The sequence below is a fragment of the Saccopteryx leptura genome, chromosome 5 (assembly GCF_036850995.1).
Source record: "Saccopteryx leptura isolate mSacLep1 chromosome 5, mSacLep1_pri_phased_curated, whole genome shotgun sequence".
In the NCBI taxonomy this organism is placed as follows: domain Eukaryota; kingdom Metazoa; phylum Chordata; class Mammalia; order Chiroptera; family Emballonuridae; genus Saccopteryx; species Saccopteryx leptura.
The window spans coordinates 188,502,746-188,521,499 of NC_089507.1; the positions used below are offsets into that span (position 1 = coordinate 188,502,746).

Here is an 18,754-nt window from a genome sequence, read left to right on the forward strand (position 1 = left end):
TTCTTTGCGTCTGTGTCCGCCCCCGCCCTGGTTCTCTGTCTCCCAACCCTCCCCCACTTTTCCCATCAATAGGGGAACGAGGAGCATTCTTTAGAATGGGATTAGTACAATCTCCTGGCCCCTTTGCAGGCGGGGAGACAGGCCGGTGCTGAGAGGTTAATGGCTGTGCTGGAATCTTGTCAGTTGAGCCTGATGAATGTAGACTTTGCTGCTGGCCTTTGAAGTCTGTTCTTTTATGGTCCCAGACAATGCAGAAGCCAAACCGAGACCTACCCCGACTGCTTCATGATTACAGTTTTTGGAACTTTCTGAAATGTACATTATGCTAATTTGGGAAAGACTTGCTTCAGAAAATATTGATGCTGCTGGGCCATTTTGACAAAAATCTCACAATTTACTTTGCCTCCTCCCATAGCTTAAGGATTAGCTGATTGAATGTGATACTAACGGAGTCCTTTGGGGCCTGTCGTTTTTGCCTCCCAAGCTACCCTGGTTTGAGCCAAGGGAAGCTTGCAACACAGAATCATAAACCTGTGCATCTCCAGCCCCTGTTAGATGGAGCCCTTGTCACAGTGCAGGTCCTGAGTCCATAGGTCTGGGGTGTTCCCAAGTGTCTGTAGTTCTGACAAGCTCCTGAGCAAAGCGGCTGTTGCTCGTGGGACCATACTTTGAGAATCACGGTCCCCAAACTTCAGTAGTCCTAACGGTGATCCCCCACATTAACCAGGGAACTGTCAAAATGCAGATTCCCAGGCACCACCCCACAGCCATGAGTCTCCGTCGGTGGGCTTGGCCCAGGAATCTGCATTTCAAGAAGCCAGCCGCTTGCTCTTGCTGCTTAGTAGACTTTGAGGACTGCTGTTTGACACTTACCTATGGCCTTTGCAATCCCACCACCGCCTCTGTTCCCCATCCCTGCAGTGGGGAGCCCTGGGCTCCGAGGCTGCGAGCTGACCTGGGAAACGAGGGCAGATAGATGTAGAAGGGAAATGAGCCGATTGAAAATGGTCTCTTCCTACACTGCAGGAAGATAAGACTCTTCTGGAAGGCTGAGGGGGTTTGCATCCTCACTCCTGGTGGCGGCGGCTGACTCTAGTGTGTGTCCACCTCCTTGAACTGTTGTAATTAAGGGTGTTCTGGAGAAAGTCAGATCAGCAGAGCTATTAGCGCCTCCCGGCCTTGCTCTGCGCCCAGAGATGGGTATCAGGGAGGCCAACCACGATTTCTGCTACTGTCATCAGAATAAACACTGCGCGCATGGGAGGGCCCTCCCTCCCAGCCAGAACAACAGGCTTTGTTTCCAGAATGTAACCCTTTCTCTTTCCGAAGTCTCACCTCCCACTCCCTGCCCAGACACGCACCAGTGCCTTTATTTACTTAAGGTGCGACTTTCCCACACGTCATTTGCATAGTCTCTCAACCCATCTCCTTCTCCCTACCTTGAAAGAAAATCAACACAGAACCTTCTAGTCCAGGAAGTTCAGGTTCTGTGCACCAGAAATAGTGGAAGGGAAAGTTACCTGGAAGCTTGTCTTTTGGATTATGTATTACTGAGATGAGTTTTTGTTTTTTTTTCCTTTCTTCCTTCCACATGAGAAAACTTGACCAGTTCTGTCGTTCCCAATTAGACTTGGAGTCCTTTTCCTGGGTGCATATGCTTGCTTTATTGCAAGCCTGCCAATAATATCAAACTTAATTATGAATCATCAAATGAAAGTCACTTCAATTTCTCATGAGAACCTTAATCATATACTATTAAACCGGGTTAACTTTGTGATGCCTCTTTTAGGGTCAGTATTTTTATTTGTTTTCTTTTGAAGTCATCCATGGCCTCTTGTGGTTCCTTTTTTTTTTATGCTTGGGGATCCAGCTCTCATTAATTAGGATGTGCGGTTGGGTCCTCAGCTGCCTCCTCTTTCTTTTAGACACTGCAGAGGAGTGTAACGAGCCTTAATTTGGAAAGAAATAAGAATATTGTTATATCCAAATCATTTCCCTTTTAATATTTTTCAAGCCAGGAATATCGACTTTTAGTTGAATGGGCCCCCCCACCACCACTCACGGATGGGAGTTTCAGTCTTTTAAAATTTCTGCCACCTTTACTACATTTTGCTTCTGTAAGTAGTCACTGTTGTTTAGACTGATGTTTCATTTTTCATAAACTAGAATCCTCCGGCAGATTAATTTTAAGCCACACATTCTGGTGGTTCTTCATCGGGGTGTAGATGGCTCGTTGGTAGAAGTAAGGCTGCCGACAGTCTTCCCAGGGATTAAGTGGATTCCCAGCCGTGGGTGATTAGCTAGTAGCTGGACCCCTATAATTTTCCCAATGCAAAGATTTGCTAGCCTGCCTCCTGCTCTCCGGAAACCAAAAGCCTTTCTTTCTTGGGGGTGCTTGTTTTCCACAGTTACAGCTGAGCCGCTTAGTGGGGGAGTCGGTGTGACTTTGCCTTTTCCCAGGTCCCATTAGGGAAATGGTGGCTTCTCCCTGTCCCTCACTCACCGCACCTTCATTCCAGCACCGGGCCTTCCCCCAGCCCCCTTCCTGTTTGAGAGCTTGATTTTTGAGAAGGCAGTTAAAGTTTCAGAGGGCTTGAAACTTGAGGGGTGAGAGTGGTGGAGACCCTGCCCCCTCTCCTACCCCAGGTGAAGGTTTATGTTTGTGTTTTTGTTTGGGGTTCAAAGGCACCATTTGGCCTGAAAGAGTCCGATTAATGAGGCGCTTATAAAGGTAACTCGACTCCCTTCCCCAATACTAGATAAACTGAGTTGACCTTCTTTTTCCTTTGCAAAGTGAGAAAAAAATAAAATAAATTAGCGTATGCAGCCCCCGTAGTGGGTCATAAATTATCTATGGAATTGGTTCGGAGGCTGTCGCTTCCCTCGTCCTCCCTGCAGAAACGGGGCTCGGGGATCCTGCCCTCCCTCTTTGCCAAAAGAGGTGCCCCTCCCCCTCCCCGTGTGATTCCATGAAGCCCAGTCGTGAGGCCGCTTCCTGCCGCAGTTGGTGTCTTGTTGCATTTTTGTGCGCCGGGGTCGCGACTCGCTGTTTAGACAAAGGGCCGAGCCAAGCTGCTGTGTAAAAATTGCCCGAAGTGCCGCGTCTGTGGAGACTTTCACATGGCTATTGTTGTCACCCGAGAGTCCTTCCTTTCCCGCTATGGTCTGCCCTGGGATTGATTTATTCCACCCTCCGCTCATTCCTCTGAGCCTGAGAAGAGTGGCTTTGTGCAGGGCAGCCCCGCACTGGCCTCGCTCCCCAAACAGCCCTCCCTTTGTCACCAGTCGCCTGGGAGGGGACCTTGGCCCAACTAGGAAAATGTTTGTTTAGAGGGAGCCCCAGACAAACCTTGGGAGCCTACCATCCTGTCCCCGGAAACAAAGCAGAAGGACCCTGCGCTCGCTCGGCGGCCGTGTCTGTTTACTGGCCCAGGTCTCCCCGCTGTTCCAGAGACTCAGGGTGGTGTGCTGTCTCCCCCAGGTGCCAGTATGGCTGGCAGGGCCTGTACTGTGACAAATGTATCCCGCACCCGGGGTGCGTCCACGGCACCTGCGATGAGCCCTGGCAGTGCCTCTGTGAGACCAACTGGGGTGGCCAGCTCTGCGACAAAGGTACGCCCCACAGGGATGCGCCTCCGTGGGATTGGTGGGGGCGGGGAAGAGGCGCGAGGTGGGGGGGCGGCGTGGACCTCGCTTCTTTATTTCCTTCTGTTTATTAGTCAGGGCTTTTTGTGATGAATCTTGAATCTGTTTAAGTTTGCTTTTAATCCTCTGGTTTAGAGTTTTTTTCTCCTTTTTTTTTTTTATTAAGGTATTATTGACATCCAGTAGTAGTTTCAGGTATACAACATAGTGATGCGATGTTTGTATGCGTTGTGAAATGGTCGCCACAGTAGGTCTCGTTAGCCTCTGTCACCTCACCAAGTTTGTACCGTGTTACTGGCGCTGTTCCTCCTGGTGTACATTACATCCCCATGACTCGTTCATAACTTCCGGTTTTTAAAAGAGGCACGGAGCTAGACAGGCAGCAGGTGAGCAGTCTGTCTGGAGGTCTGTGAATGACCGACTTCTCTGGGGGTCTTCTTGACAGACCTCAATTACTGCGGGACTCACCAGCCGTGTCTCAATCGGGGAACTTGCAGCAACACGGGTCCTGACAAATACCAGTGCTCCTGCCCCGAGGGCTATTCAGGACCCAACTGTGAGATTGGTAAGTGGTCCCTACGGGAAGAGGTCCCTCTGTGTCATTTTTCTGTATACCCGGCTTTAAAAAATACACATAGGGATTCGTGAAAAGATGAGCATATGCTCCCAAGTTAAGACTGAGCATTTCTGTGGGTCTTTGACACGCCCTTCAAGTCACTCACATGTTTTGGGGGACGCTGATGAGCCCAGGAGGCAGTGCATTTGTGATGTGATGATCCCGGGCGTGACAGGCCTTGGGAGTGTGGCTGGAGACAGGGAGATAGATGGCTTCCTTTCTTCCCTGGACATGGCAGGGTTATATCACATGCTTGCTTTTATTTTTTTGAAACAACTTTGAGCTGGTGGCCCGGTACGGGGAGAGAGGGTGTAGGTAGCAAACAGCGGTGTCCCTTGCTGACTGTCCCCCTGGCTTTTGCAGCGGAGCACGCCTGCCTCTCTGATCCCTGCCACAACAGAGGCAGCTGCAAGGAGACCCCCCTGGGGTTTGAGTGTGAGTGTTCTCCAGGCTGGGCTGGCCCCACATGCTCCACAAGTAAGTGAGTTTTGGCGTGTGTTCTTTCTAGAGGGTCACTGGGTTGAGGTACCGGGTTGGGTCAGACACCTGGGCTCAGGGTCCAGGATGAGGTCTTGTTGAGGGTCTGCCGTGGTGTGGGAGGGGATGGTTGCAGTCTGCAATCTGGTGGGGAGTCTGCCTTGAGCTTCTAGACTGTGCATGTGGAAGTCCCTCCATCCTCCCTGCTAAGTGAGCACTGTGTCCGCTCCTGGAAGAAACTTGCTCAGGGTGCAGCTCCTAACATTGCATGTGCTCCCTGGAGCTCTGCCTTCTCCAAATCAGATCATAGAAAGTCTCCCTGCAAGGGGAGGTTGTCACTACTGGATTTTGTCATGGGGGGGCAGGTGGCCCTGAAAGAGTGAAGGAGCCACCAGATTTGACTGTACGTTGGAACCACGGGGTGCTTGACGGGACAGTTCTCCGTGTCCTCTGGTTTCCTGGAATTGGGGAGTTCATATTCTTTAACACATTCATAGATTTCTGAGGTGCAGCCATGCCTGAGAACTGCTGTCGTCAGCATGCTGAGAATAGCAGGCAGCATGTCTGAGGATGTGGGTTCTGGCGTCCACCCACCACTTGTAGGACTCTGGCCGGGTAACTTCCCCATGCCCCATTTAAATGGGATAGTAGCTACTCCCATCTCCTAGGCTTGTGAAGACTCCAATGAGCGAATTCACGGAGAGAGCCTGCTACCTCAGAAGTGGGCAGTAGATGAATGGTTAAGGAGTCCTCTATAGTGTGTAGTGCAGAAGTGAGGAGTGAGCCCCCCTCCCCAAGGTGTGCCATTTGGGATAACTCTGAGCAAACACGAAGAATAGGGTTTTCCACAAGTAAAGAAGAGTTCATCTTTTTCCTTAGTTCTTCTTAGCTACCTGTGAGCCATGATGAAACTTTTCTTTACGAATAACCAAAGCGGGGTGGAGGAGAATAATCAAAGGAGCCCTGGGCGGGTGGCTCAGTGAATAAAGTGTCATCCCAGTGTGCTGAGGTCATGGGTTCAATCCCTGGTCAGGGTACATATGAGATGTAGCCAGCCAGTGAGTGCCCAACTGAGTGGAACAACGAGGTGATCTTTCTCTCTTCCCTCTTCCCCTCTCTCTCTTCCCTCTTCCTTTCTCTCTCCCCCCCCTTCACCCCCCTCAAAGAAATGGAAAAAATTAAAAAAAAAAAAAAATAACCAAAGGTCCGATGCCCTGGGGATCCAGCTGGCTCTCCCTGCCTGCTTAGGTTGGGGATTAAGTGATCTGGGGCAGTGGGGGATTTAAAGCTAAAATCGGGCCTGATCGTCATCGGAGCAGTCACTTAGAGCAGGTGTCTGGCTCTTCACTGAAGGCCCCTCATGTGGTATTAAAATTATCTTCGTTATGAAACAGATTGAGATTAAATTGCCAACCCTCTTTCATTTTTGTCATACAGACATTGATGACTGTTCTCCAAATAACTGTTCCCATGGGGGCACCTGCCAGGACTTGGTGAATGGGTTTAAGTGCGTGTGCCCACCCCAGTGGACTGGCAAGACGTGCCAGCTAGGTAAGAAAGTTCCTACACCAAGGTTGGCTTTGCTAATCAGAGCTGCTAAATAAGATGAGCATGTGGCCAGCGGCCTGAGTTTGCGCACGTCACACTGAGGAGTAATTTATTATCAAGCGTCCAGCCAGCGGGCCTGGGAGAAAGCACTTGAATGCAAATGCACTAGCTCTTTTAGGCCCTGTGGGAAAGTTGTGGGACTCCTTGAACCATGTCAATCGTCTGTCCGAGGAGTGTTCAGCTGGGTTCCGAATGGGGATGATCTCATGAGGAATGAGCTGTCTGCATTCTTTTTGACACATTTAAATCCCGGCAACTAGGCTGTGCCAGGTTTTGCACAGAAATGCCTGGTGGCTTTCTGCTGTTCTGCTTGGGGCCCCTTGTTCACCAGCAGCCAGAGTTATCAATTAGCATTCCTTATTGGATAATGACTAAGGGAGAGGGATCAGATGTTCAAAATAGAGAGAGCCTAGTTATCTGTTATTTAGCTTAGCTTATTAAACTGTGTCCTATTTCAGACATACTGTTGGGACAGTGTTTTGGGGAGGGTGGGGGTTTGGGGGGAGAGGGGGGCTGATAAACTTCCGTTCTTCACTGCTCATCCTCGTTTTCTTTCAGATGCAAATGAGTGCGAGGCCAAACCCTGTGTCAATGCCAAATCCTGCAAGAACCTGATTGCAAGCTACTACTGTGACTGCCTCCCGGGCTGGATGGGTCAGAACTGTGACATAAGTGAGTGACTGTTTGGATTTTCAAGAAACTTGGGTGTCAAAGGCAGTTGCCCATCCACAGAGAAAAAGCTTGTGGGGGGAATGTTTCAGGAGAGGGAGCGATCTGTGCAGAAATGAAGGCATGGCTTTTATCAGGCTCATTAGCGGTAAAGGGGCCATATGCTGATAAGATGGCTAAAACAATGATGTGAAGTTTCACTCGCTTGGTCTGGAGGAATTAGAGAGGGCTCCACCCAGTGCAATAACCTTATCTCACCGGAAGCACAGGGGAAATCTGATTTGTAGAGTTTATCTGCTTGAGCTGAGAAGTCTTTTCAATTAAGCCCAATTTCAATGTAAATTGCCTCTTTAATATGATGGCTTGTTTGGTTTTGTTTTTTCTTTAGACATTAATGACTGCCTTGGCCAGTGTCAGAATGACGCCACCTGTCGGGTATGTAAATCTCTGCTTAAATCAAAACCTTAATGATCGACAACCAGTTTAAGATTGGGAGAGCGCTATCCCTGTGAGATTTTTAAAATGCAGGTGAAAAGTGAGTCTCTGGAAGTTTCCCTTGGGCTCATGTTACCCCCAGCCTCCTGGGAGTCATCTTGAAAGTATGCACGTAGGAATTCCTCTCCCACATTTCGTGAGGCTTGGCATTTGGCTATTTCAGTGAATCAGCTGAACCACAACAGTCAGGCTCAGCCACCGAAGCCCTGTGTTTGTGGCTACATAGAAAAAAGCATGTGTTTCTCCCCCCCTCCTTCTCCTCTTCCAGGATTTGGTTAATGGTTATCGCTGTATCTGTCCACCTGGCTATGCAGGCGATCACTGTGAGAGAGACATCGATGAATGCGCCAGCAACCCCTGTTTGAATGGGGGTCACTGTCAGAATGAAATCAACAGATTCCAGTGTCTGTGTCCCACTGGTTTCTCTGGAAACCTCTGTCAGGTGAGCAGGGCGAGAGCCTCTGGCCAGGTTTTCACAGGGACCTCTCCTGCTCCACCCCTTCCTTCCTCCTCTCCTTCCCTCCCCTGCTTCATCCTACCTTCTCTTCCCCCTCCCCCACTTCCCCCTCCCTCCCCCTTCCCTTCCCCCATTCCGCTGTTATCTCTGCGTCTGCAGTCTCCGTGAAATCTATTAACCTCCCATTGACCAGGGGTCTCTGCTGACCAAATGCTGGTGGAAAGAGATGGAGTGATTTTCTTAATACTGTTGAGAGCCTGTCCCATTTCCATCCTCCCCCCAAGTTAGCTCTCTTCCCCCTCTGCCCTGTTTTGTTCCAGCGCTTTCCTGGACAGTCCCTAGGACATGGCCGTGTACTATGCAGGGTGTTGTGACAAAGGCAGGTGAAGGGGTCAGGTTCCAGCGTCTGCTGCCCCGGAGACGTTATAATCACACCTTTTGTTTTCCTGTTTCCTCACCTGCTGCCCTGCTCCCGGTCCTTGCAGCTGGACATAGATTATTGCGAGCCCAACCCTTGCCAGAACGGCGCCCAGTGCTACAACCGTGCCAGCGACTATTTCTGCAAGTGCACCGAGGACTACGAGGGCAAGAACTGCTCCCACCTGAAGGACCACTGCCGGACGACCCCCTGCGAAGGTACCTCCCTCCCCACTTGTCTCGGCTCCTTCATACTCTGAGAAGTAGTGTAGGTGGGTGCTTGGGAAGTCTGAGCACGTGGAAGCAATTGAGCTGGGCCGTCGGAGGGAGCGCCCTGTCCACAAGGAGATGTACCCGGCAGTCCTGGGCCGGGGTGGGTCGATGGGCAGCACTGGGGCAGGTTCCTCAGAGCGTCCGAGCAGCATTGGCAGGAAGACTGGCAGTGCAGATGTCCTATAGCTGCGCTGTGGTATGGCCGCCACAGGCCACATGTGGCCAGCGGAGCCTTAAGAGGATGACAGGTGCAAGTAGAAGCTTTCGTTTTACTTGATTTCAAATGATATAGATTTAAATAGCCCCATGTGGCTCGTGGCCGCTGTATGAGGTGACACAGCCTTGCAGGATCTAGTAGTATGTCCTTCAGCCTTGCCTGAGCATGATGAAGTAGGAAATGAAGCTGGTTCTTCCTTTAGCAAGCTTCTGCCAATGAGATAGATGTCAAAGGTCGGAGGAAAGGGGCCTACAGACAGGGGGACTTCTTAGCCCCAGAGGGAACAAATGCTTTCAACGAACTAACAAATTTATAAGACCTCAGTCTGCCTGGCATCTCAGTAGTGTCACAGCGAGACAGGTCATGTTGTCCGAGTCTTGGCCCCTGAGGTACGTTTTGATTTCTTACCCTCATTAGGCAGAGCTGCCTGTCCCCGAGAAAGAGGGTTCGGCGTCCACCTTGGGCTTAGGAATGCTGTATCTTATGGGTCGATGGCCAAAATCTGACCCCGAGTCTGTCTTCTAGTGATCGACAGCTGCACAGTGGCCATGGCTTCCAACGACACACCTGAGGGGGTGCGGTACATCTCCTCCAACGTCTGCGGCCCCCACGGGAAGTGCAAGAGCCAGTCTGGAGGCAAATTCACGTGTGACTGCAACAAGGGCTTCACCGGAACGTACTGCCACGAAAGTAAGACCCCTGCCCCGCCCTCTGCCCGGCTCAGGGGGCGTGTGAGTCGGGATGGTTTGGGGATGGTTTCCGTTAAGACGAGGGATGGTTCACCTCAGACGGAGGACCGAGCTCTGTTGGAACTCACGAGATCGCTGGCGCCCCTGAGCCGTCCGTAGGGTTATTTTAGGATGTTTGGGGATCGGACTCCTCTGGGTGGTCCCACTTTCTGGGGACGTTTCTTCCCTGTGCCCACTGAGCAGCTCAGCCCGGGAGGGTTCTAAGTAAAATGGATGAGGCATTCTTAGGGAGCCCTGCTCGGCGAGCTGCCTTGTTGAGTCTGAGAAACAGGCCTGATGGGACCAGAATGTCGAGTGACCAAGGGCATTTTCTCTCAGGTGGCAGCCGAGACAAAAAGAGCCTGGTTTGACTTGTCCATGATTTACCTGTTTTTTTCCTTTTGCTTCCTCTCTCAGATATTAATGACTGCGAGAGCAACCCCTGTAAAAACGGTGGCACGTGCATCGATGGCGTCAACTCCTACAAGTGCATCTGCAGTGACGGCTGGGAGGGGGCCCTCTGTGAGACCAGTGAGTCTGGCCTCGCTGCCACAGCGGCTCCGGCGGGGCGGCATGGGGGGCACTAGAGGGGGCCTTGCTTTTACATCATGGGAATCTCCCAAAGGAAGAGCAGGGTGGTTCCCGCCGTGGGACAGCAGTGTCTGGGTCCTGTCTGTGTCGGTTAGGGGGAGGCCAGCCAGCGGGAAGGGCCTGCTGCTGAGCGGTCCGGGGATCAGATTGCATAATTGGGATATGCATCCCCGCGGGCAAGGAGAGGAATCTTCTCACTGTTTTAAGATTTTTAATTTCGTGGGAGTGACAGGCCTGCCGCTGGCTTGCCTAACTTGTGGCATTAAAAGTAAGCTACTTGGGGTGTCCTTTGCTCCCGGCAGGGGAGACGGTGTTGATGTCCTGGGGCTGCTCAGTGGGTCTTGGAACTTGGAGCGGAAAGCCGGGTGGAAGGGGCTGTGGGAAAGGCGTGTCTCTCGTGGGACGTGAAGGGTCCTGGGAGTGTCCTCAGCTGGGGGGGGGGGGTCTCCTCTTTGGTTGCAGACATTAACGACTGCAGCCAGAACCCCTGCCACAATGGAGGCTCCTGCCGCGACCTAGTCAACGACTTTTACTGCGACTGTAAAAACGGGTGGAAAGGAAAGACCTGCCACTCGCGTAAGTGGGAGCCGGTGGGGACCCCGTCTCTTGTCTTCTCTAAGGGGGGCCGGCCAAGGGGCTCACACTGAGGTCTTCCTCCTCCAGGGGACAGCCAGTGCGACGAGGCCACGTGCAACAACGGGGGCACCTGCTACGACGAAGGGGATGCCTTCAAGTGTATGTGTCCCGGCGGCTGGGAAGGCACGACCTGTAACATAGGTAACTCGCTGCCTGCGTGAGCCCCTGTGGGTGTTTTCCTGGGTCCAGCTCTTGCCCCTCCAGTCTGTCTTCAGATCCTCAGGGAGGGTGGTCTCATCTGCTCTTGTCTTGTAGCCCGAAACAGCAGCTGCCTGCCGAACCCCTGCCACAACGGCGGCACCTGTGTGGTCAACGGCGAGTCCTTCACGTGCGTCTGCAAAGAAGGCTGGGAGGGGCCCATCTGCACGCAGAGTGAGTATCCCCCGCCCCCCCGCCCCCGGGAACTCCGAGGGCTATGGGACTCGGAGTGGGAACTCGGAGCTGTTGGGCTGTCTGATGTTGCTTCTGCATCACCTGGGTCTGTCCTAATGACTTGATAGGATGCAGCCCTGACCTGGGCATGAGAAAGCCGCCCGGGAGATAAGTGGAGACAGATGGTGTCTCGTTCCCAGCTCGGGTCTGACCAGCAGCAGCCTGTCTCCTTCCATTCTCACACGCCCTCCCCGCCCTGCCAGGGCCTCTTCCTGTGTACATGTCCCACGGTGTAGGGAACAAAGTGTGGTGCGGGCCTGGTTCCAATTGAGCAGGGGTCTTAAGTGCATTTCGCTGGTGTTAACTACAACGTTATCATGTGGGTATTATGGAAACCAGTGGTGTTTTCACTTGGGGCTAAGCCCACTCCACTATTAAGTTGTCTTTCTACTTTGCAGATACCAATGACTGCAGCCCTCATCCCTGGTAAGTGTGACCACCTTTTACGCCAGCACTTGCTGACTGGAATGTGCGTGGGCCTCCCCACTGGGATCTTGTTTGAAAATGAAGGCTCTTGATTCAGGAGGTTGGGTGGGCTGCAGACCCTGCCTTTCTAATAAATGCCCAGGGGGTGGCGATCCTGTTGATCTGTGGGCTACACTTTAGTTAGCCAGGTTGTCTTTATTTGGAGAAGTGGTTCTCGGTCTTGACTGTCCGCGGGAATCACCTGGGAGCGCTTTTTCAATAGGACCCTGGGTTGCAACTGAGACCTGTCGGGTGAGACTCTCCAGGTTGGAGCCCATCAGTGTTTTTAAAGCTCCCCAGGCAGTGCTGAGTGTGGCCAGGGGTGAGCACCGCTGTGCTTGACGGGCAGCCAGAGTCGTGGATCCGGAGGTTGGTAACCCGCGTGTTCTTGGCTCTCTTACTAGTTACAACAGTGGCACGTGCGTGGATGGAGACAACTGGTACCGGTGCGAGTGTGCCCCTGGCTTTGCCGGGCCTGACTGCAGAATAAGTAAGGACTGCCCCTCGCTGCTGCCTCTCCCCGTGGCTTCAGCCCCCCCCCCCCCCACCTATCAGCCTGAGACTTTCTGTCTTTAAAACTGTTAAGTCCGTGAGTCCCTTTATTTGTATGTTAGGGCTCTGTAATCCCCCACCTTCAGCTGGCTGGATCCTCAGGTACCTGTTGTCCCTTTTGTGGGTGACACGGCCCACCTTGTCCTAGGGGAGAGTGCACCAGCCATTTTGCACTGAATTGATGATGAAGTAGAATTTTGAATAGAATTTGATGATGAAGCTACTCCGAGGCCCTAAGGAAAGAGGGTGCTTTTTCCCATGAATGACAGGACATTGTGGGCAAGTGGATGGTGACCACAGCCTCGCTGGTGGGGCACAGAGCGAACACCAGTGGAAGGGACTAGGGCTGTGGTTTCCCTGGGCTTGATCAGACCCTGGTAGAGGGATGAAAACAAAATGGGGGGTCAACCATGCAGTTTTTCAGGGACCTTAAAGTTTTTTTTCTATATTTTGAGCCGCCTTCTTATATTTTTATATGCATTTTCTTTTATGAAAGTGATAGAATAGTTGTGGTTTCCTCTTGTCCCGAAATCACGTGAAATTATTTGGTGTTGGAGATTCCCTCGTTTGGGACTGGCTGGACTCCGGAACCGGATGGGGGTGCATCGTTTCTATTTCATCGTTTCTAAATTGGGCTGACTGGGCCTGGGAGCCAACCCTGGTCTGCTCCCTATTTTTGTAAATAAAGTTTTATTGGCATACAGCCATGCTCATTCATTTACACCGTCTAGGGCTGCTTTCTCACTGTGACAAGACCCAGGTGGCTGGGACAGGAGCAACGTAGCCTACAAAGCCTAAGTCCTTGCTGTCTGACCCTTTTAAAGAGCTTTGCCAGCCCTTTCTCTAAATTATTCTCAGAAAAGGGAACTTATTTTGGGAGGTAGCAACTTCATATATTGTTTATGTTTTATTATTTTAGTGAGAGGAGGGGAGGCAGACACAGACTCCTGTACGCACCCCGAACTGGGATCCACCTGCCAAGCCCACTAGGGGGCGAGTCTCTGTCCATCTGGGGCTGTGGCTCCATTGCAACCGGAGCCAATTTTTAGTGCCTGAGACGGAGGCCATTGAGTCATCCTCAGCACTCCGGGCCAACTTGCTCAAGCCAATCAAGCCATGGCTGCAAAAGGAGAAGAGAGAGAGAGAAGGGGAGGGGTAAAGAAGCAGATAGGCGCTTCTCCTATGTGCCCTGACCAGGAATTGAACCTGGGACTTTCACAGTCCAGCCTGCACTCTACCACTGAGCCAACCGGCCAGGGCCACAATTTTAAATTAAATAATTCTTAGCTGTTAAAAGTCAAGCTAGTGGTGATGTTGGGGGTAGCAGGTGGTGGGGGAGCTTTTGGAGCACTGATCATCTCTTTATTTGGGTGCTGATTACATGATGAAAACTCATCAACCTTATTCTTACATCCCGAACGCCTGTCCATTTGTATGTTATGCCAGTGGGACCTTAGAAAAACATTGCTGCCTCCTACTGGAGCCTAACCTTGTACGCCATTTCTCCTAGACATCAACGAATGCCAATCTTCACCTTGCGCCTTCGGGGCAACCTGTGTGGATGAGATCAATGGCTACCGGTGTGTCTGTCCTCCAGGACACAGTGGTGCCAAGTGCCAGGAAGGTATGTGGGCCGGGGCCCAGCATCCCATGTCACTAAGGCACCCTCTTGACCATGAGTAGCCACTGTGCTCAGGGAGAACAGAGAGGGAACATCTACTGGGAAACAGAGGGAAGGGGAAACAGAGGTCCCCTAACAATAGCAGCTGTGCCTTGCCGTAATGATGCTATGTAAGAAACCAGCTCACAACTCTGTGGCTTAGGGAAAGCATTTATTTGTATTCATGGTGCACAGGCGGCCATGATTGGTGTCGCGGGTTGGGCTCGGGTCTGTTCTTTGTCCCTCCTCACCCTGCCGGGACCACCAGCCGCTCATGGGGCATGTTCTTTTCCTGGTAAGTGGCAGGCTTGCAAGAAGCAATGTGCTGTGAGTCATCTGTGAGACTCTGCTTACAACACGTCCCCTCGTGTTGCCTTGGGAAGTCAGCAGGGGAGGGAAGGATACTTGCCTTTCCTGAAAGGAACTACCATCACGTGACTAGAGGGCGTGGGTGTGATCACTTCCTCTCAGGGAGGGAGTTGAGAATCGAGAGGTCCAGCTACAGGAAAAGGAAGGTCCTTGCACTCACGCGTCACCGCCTCTCAGTTTCAGGGAGACCTTGCGTCACCGTGGGGAGTGTGATCCCAGACGGGGCCAAGTGGGATGATGACTGCAACACCTGCCAGTGCCTGAATGGGAGGATCGCCTGCTCAAAGGTGGGGTGCAGGGGCCACCACAGCTCCCTGCGTTCCGGGATAGCTGGTGGCAGGCACATTCCTGCTGAGCTGCCCGCTGCCGTCTCTCTGCAGGTCTGGTGTGGCCCTCGACCTTGCCTGCTCCACAAGGGGCCCAGCGAGTGCCCCAGCGGGCAGAGCTGCATCCCCATCCTGGACGACCAGTGCTTCGTCCGCCCCTGCACAGGCGTGGGCGAGTGCCACTCTTCCAGCCTCCAGCCAGTGAAGACCAAGTGCACTGCTGACCCTTATTACCAGGATAACTGTGCAAACATCACGTTCACCTTCAACAAAGAGATGATGTCCCCGGTACGGAGCTGCTTTCTCAGTTTGGAAGGGGGTGTGGATGCTGTGTTACGGCAGGGGCATCATGAGCTAGGATTTCGCTCTCTGTTGCCCGAGTTTCTGTCTCAGCAAAGCGCGACTTGAATATCACTGAACTTCCAAGGAAACATCAGTCTTGTTTCTCCCAGTATTTACACGTGTGGACTTTTCCATATTTTTCCAGGGTCTTACCACAGAGCACATTTGCAGTGAATTGAGGAATCTGAATATTTTGAAGAACGTTTCTGCCGAATACTCAATCTACATAGCGTGTGAGCCTTCCCCTTCTGCAAACAATGAAATCCACGTGGCCATTGTAAGTGTAAGATCCCTTCACACTTAGTGATTTGATTGTGAGCTCGCTAGCAAATTTCAGTTAACCAGGAGTAGATGTATCGGAAGAGAACATGGCATATACGTGTTATCAAGTAATTTTGAAGTACACCTGAAACTAATACAAAATAATATTGAATGGAAATTATAATGGAAATTTTTTAATTTTTAAAAAATAAAAAGTTATCTCAAATTTTTTAAAAAGCTATTCCCCTCCAGACAGTTTATTTATTTTTTCTTCCAGTCTGCTGAAGACATAAGGGATGACGGAAACCCGATCAAGGAAATCACTGACAAAATTATAGACCTCGTTAGTAAACGTGACGGGAACAGCTCCCTCATTGCCGCCGTGGCGGAAGTGCGAGTTCAGAGGCGTCCTCTGAAGAACACCACAGGTACAGGTTGGGTGGGAACAGCCCCTTTCTGTGGTGAGTGTCAAATGGATCTTAGCACACTGTCTAATAAAACCGCCAGGTGGGCAGTCACCTGAGTAACTAACTGCCCCTTGAACGGGTGAGGAAGCAGGCTGGATGACATGACCGAGGTTATATGGCGACGGGCACAGGTTGACCAGCAGGCTGTGCTCTCACAAGCAGGTGCCCTTAGCACAGGAGCGGTTGCAGAGCCCTAATGCATAGATAGCATCACTGTGCCTTGAGCTCTTGGTGTGCAAAGCCTGCCTTGGCATTCTGGGTCGTGGACAGCCCGTCCTCAGTACTGAGGCTGGTTTGAGAAGCAGCTCGATGGCCCTGCAGTATGTCCAGGCTCCCCTTCAGAGCAGCTGGAGCATCGCTGCTCTAGCGAGGTGAGCAGTTGGGCTTGTGACCACTTTGGTCATTGGAGCTGTGTGCTCAGAGCGGGTTTCTGATTGTTCTGAAAACCAGATCCTTCACTGAGCTGCCTAAGGAGCCAGACTCCACTTGACTGAGTCAGACGCTGCTTACCCCACACAAAGTTGGGCACCCTGTAGGAGCTGCTCCTCTACTCAGTCCCTCCAGGAACAGTAGTGTCAGGGTCTCGGAGGGCCCAGGGCCCAGCACTGCGGATCAAGCTGTGAGTTTACAATATGCAGTTGTGAAAAGGGACTTGTCCCCATGGTTGGTGCCCCTTTTAGGGACTAAGGACAGGAGAACTACTGTTGGTATTCTTTCCTCGGGAGAGTTAATTGGTTTGAGGCCTGCCTTGCAGATTTCCTGGTCCCTCTGCTGAGCTCTGTCCTCACCGTGGCTTGGGTCTTCTGCTTGGTGATGGTCTTCTGCTGGTGTGTGCGGAAGCGGCGGAAGCCCAGCAGCCACGCCCGCTCGGCCTCGGAGGACAACACCACCAACAACGTCAGGGAGCAGCTGAACCAGATCAAAAACCCCATCGAGAAGCACGGGGCCAACACGGTCCCCATCAAGGACTACGAGAACAAAAACTCCAAAATGTCAAAAATCAGGACCCATAACTCGGAGGTGGAGGAGGACGACATGGATAAGCACCAGCAGAAAGCCCGGTTTGCCAAGCAGCCGGCGTACACGCTGGTAGACAGAGAGGAGAAGCCCCCCAACGGCACACCCGCCAAACACCCGAACTGGACAAACAAACAGGACAACAGAGACCTGGAGAGCGCCCAGAGCTTAAACCGGATGGAGTACATCGTATAGCAGGCTGCGGGTGCCACCTCGCTGCTAGGTAGAGTCCGAGGGCACGCGGGGCTGTAGTTCTTTAACTGTCTAGTCCAGTCTGAGGCTGTTGTTGACGTAGAATCCTGTGTTAATTTAAGTTTTGACAAGCTGGCTTACACTGGCAATGGTAGTTTCTGTGGTTGCCTGGGAAACGGAGGGCTGCATCTCACAGCTATGCAAAAACCAGTCCCACGTGCCCTGGTGCATGGTCCCGCAGCCAACAGGTCTCGGATCAGGCGCCCAGGAGAAGGCCCCGGCCCCTGGGCCTGGAGCTGCCACTTGTGCCAGATGTCCCGAGGGTGATGCAGTCTTAGGATCATAGTTTTATTTATATTTATTGACTCTCGAGTTGTTTGTGTATATTGGTTCTATGATGACGTACAAGTAGTTCTGTATTTGAAAAGTGCCTTTTGCAGCTCAGAACCACAGCAACTATCACAAATGAGTTTATTATTTATTTTTTTTATTGTATTTTGTTGTTGGGGGAGGGGGGACCTTGATGTCAGCAGTTGCTGGTAAAATGAAGAATTTAAAGAGGAAAAATGTGTCAAAAGTAGAATTTTGTATAGTTATGTAAATAATTTTTTTTATTAATCACTGTGTATATTTGATTTATTAACTTAATAATCAAGAGCCTTAAAAACATCATTCCTTTTTATTTATATGTATGTGTTTAGAACTGAAGGTTTTTGATAGCATTGTAAGCGTTACGGCTTTATTTTTTGAACTTATTTTCTTACTACGTGTTGCCTATAAGCCAAAATTAAGGCGTTTGAAAATGGTTTATTTTTAAGACAATAGATGGGCGTCTGTGCCTGGAATCCTGGTGGAATTCTTTTTCGTATAACGTCAAGATGTTTAAAACACCTTCTGTAGCATCACTTTAACACACATTTTCAGGACTGACTGAGGCAGTTTCCGAATTAGTCTAGAACAGTTTCCTTTTTTGTTATTTTTTTTTTTTTTCCTCTACTTTAGACTTGAAAAGAGACAGGCAGGTGACCTGCTACACAGCAGTTTAAGGGAACAAGTTGAACTGATGTAAAACGTAGCCAAAATGTGAGTGGTTGAATATCATTAAAAATAACAAGTTAATTGTGTGAAGTTGGAAGCACATCAATCTTATTTTGTAAATTCTGATTTCTTTTCACCATTCATATGTAATACTGAACCACCTGTAGGTTTGATTTTTGTTGTTGTTATCTACTGCATTTAGGGAGTATTCTAATAAGCTAGTTGAATACTTGAACCGTAAAATGCCCAGTAAGATCACTGTTTAGGTTTGCCATAGAGTACACTGCCTGCCTTAAGTGAAGAAATCAAAACGCTATTGCAAACTTTTAAGACCCAAAAGGCTTATAAAACTAATTTCGTCCGTTCACCATTGAGACCGTGAAGATACTCTGTATTGTCCTATTAGTGTTATGAACATAAAAATGCATCTTTGATGTGTTGTTCCTGGCAATAAATTTTGAAAAGTAATATTTATTAAATTTTTTGTATAAAAACATGGAACAGTGTGGCCTCTTCTGAGCTTGCATAGTTCGGCTTCCCCATGTAGGTGCCTCTGGCGGTGGTCATTAGGGGCACGGACCAAGAACTCAAAGCCTTTTCAGCCTCCAAGTATATCCGAAGCGGGGCTGCAAGAATGTGGGGGCTGTGAGAGCCCGTCTTGGGGGCCTCGATTCCCTTGTCATTCAACAGCAAATGTGAATACTGCTTGAATAAACACCACTGGCTCAATGGCCGCGGTGTGGAGGTGAATTGTTTGTGAGCACTCACCTTTCCCACTGCACTGAAAGGGCTTCCATAGCTTGG

The 18,754-nt window shown here is 50.8% G+C and overlaps 1 protein-coding gene across 1 annotated transcript in view; it reads left to right on the forward strand.

Annotated features, from left to right (window-relative positions):
- The window catches only part of JAG1 (jagged canonical Notch ligand 1), a 36,670-nt gene extending 18,219 nt beyond the window's left edge, over positions 1-18,451 (forward strand). The window contains exons 6-26 of the mRNA XM_066387139.1: positions 3,482-3,612; positions 4,091-4,210; positions 4,625-4,738; positions 6,176-6,289; positions 6,905-7,018; positions 7,404-7,450; positions 7,779-7,952; positions 8,453-8,603; positions 9,400-9,564; positions 10,020-10,133; positions 10,656-10,769; positions 10,857-10,970; positions 11,085-11,201; positions 11,660-11,687; positions 12,131-12,216; positions 13,789-13,902; positions 14,485-14,594; positions 14,688-14,921; positions 15,121-15,252; positions 15,514-15,664; positions 16,458-18,451. Coding sequence (XP_066243236.1) covers positions 3,482-3,612; positions 4,091-4,210; positions 4,625-4,738; positions 6,176-6,289; positions 6,905-7,018; positions 7,404-7,450; positions 7,779-7,952; positions 8,453-8,603; positions 9,400-9,564; positions 10,020-10,133; positions 10,656-10,769; positions 10,857-10,970; positions 11,085-11,201; positions 11,660-11,687; positions 12,131-12,216; positions 13,789-13,902; positions 14,485-14,594; positions 14,688-14,921; positions 15,121-15,252; positions 15,514-15,664; positions 16,458-16,915 — 2,902 coding nt within the window. The 3' untranslated portion in view covers positions 16,916-18,451. The remainder of the gene's footprint in view (positions 1-3,481; positions 3,613-4,090; positions 4,211-4,624; positions 4,739-6,175; positions 6,290-6,904; positions 7,019-7,403; positions 7,451-7,778; positions 7,953-8,452; positions 8,604-9,399; positions 9,565-10,019; positions 10,134-10,655; positions 10,770-10,856; positions 10,971-11,084; positions 11,202-11,659; positions 11,688-12,130; positions 12,217-13,788; positions 13,903-14,484; positions 14,595-14,687; positions 14,922-15,120; positions 15,253-15,513; positions 15,665-16,457) is intronic.
- The last annotated feature ends 303 nt before the right edge of the window (positions 18,452-18,754 follow it).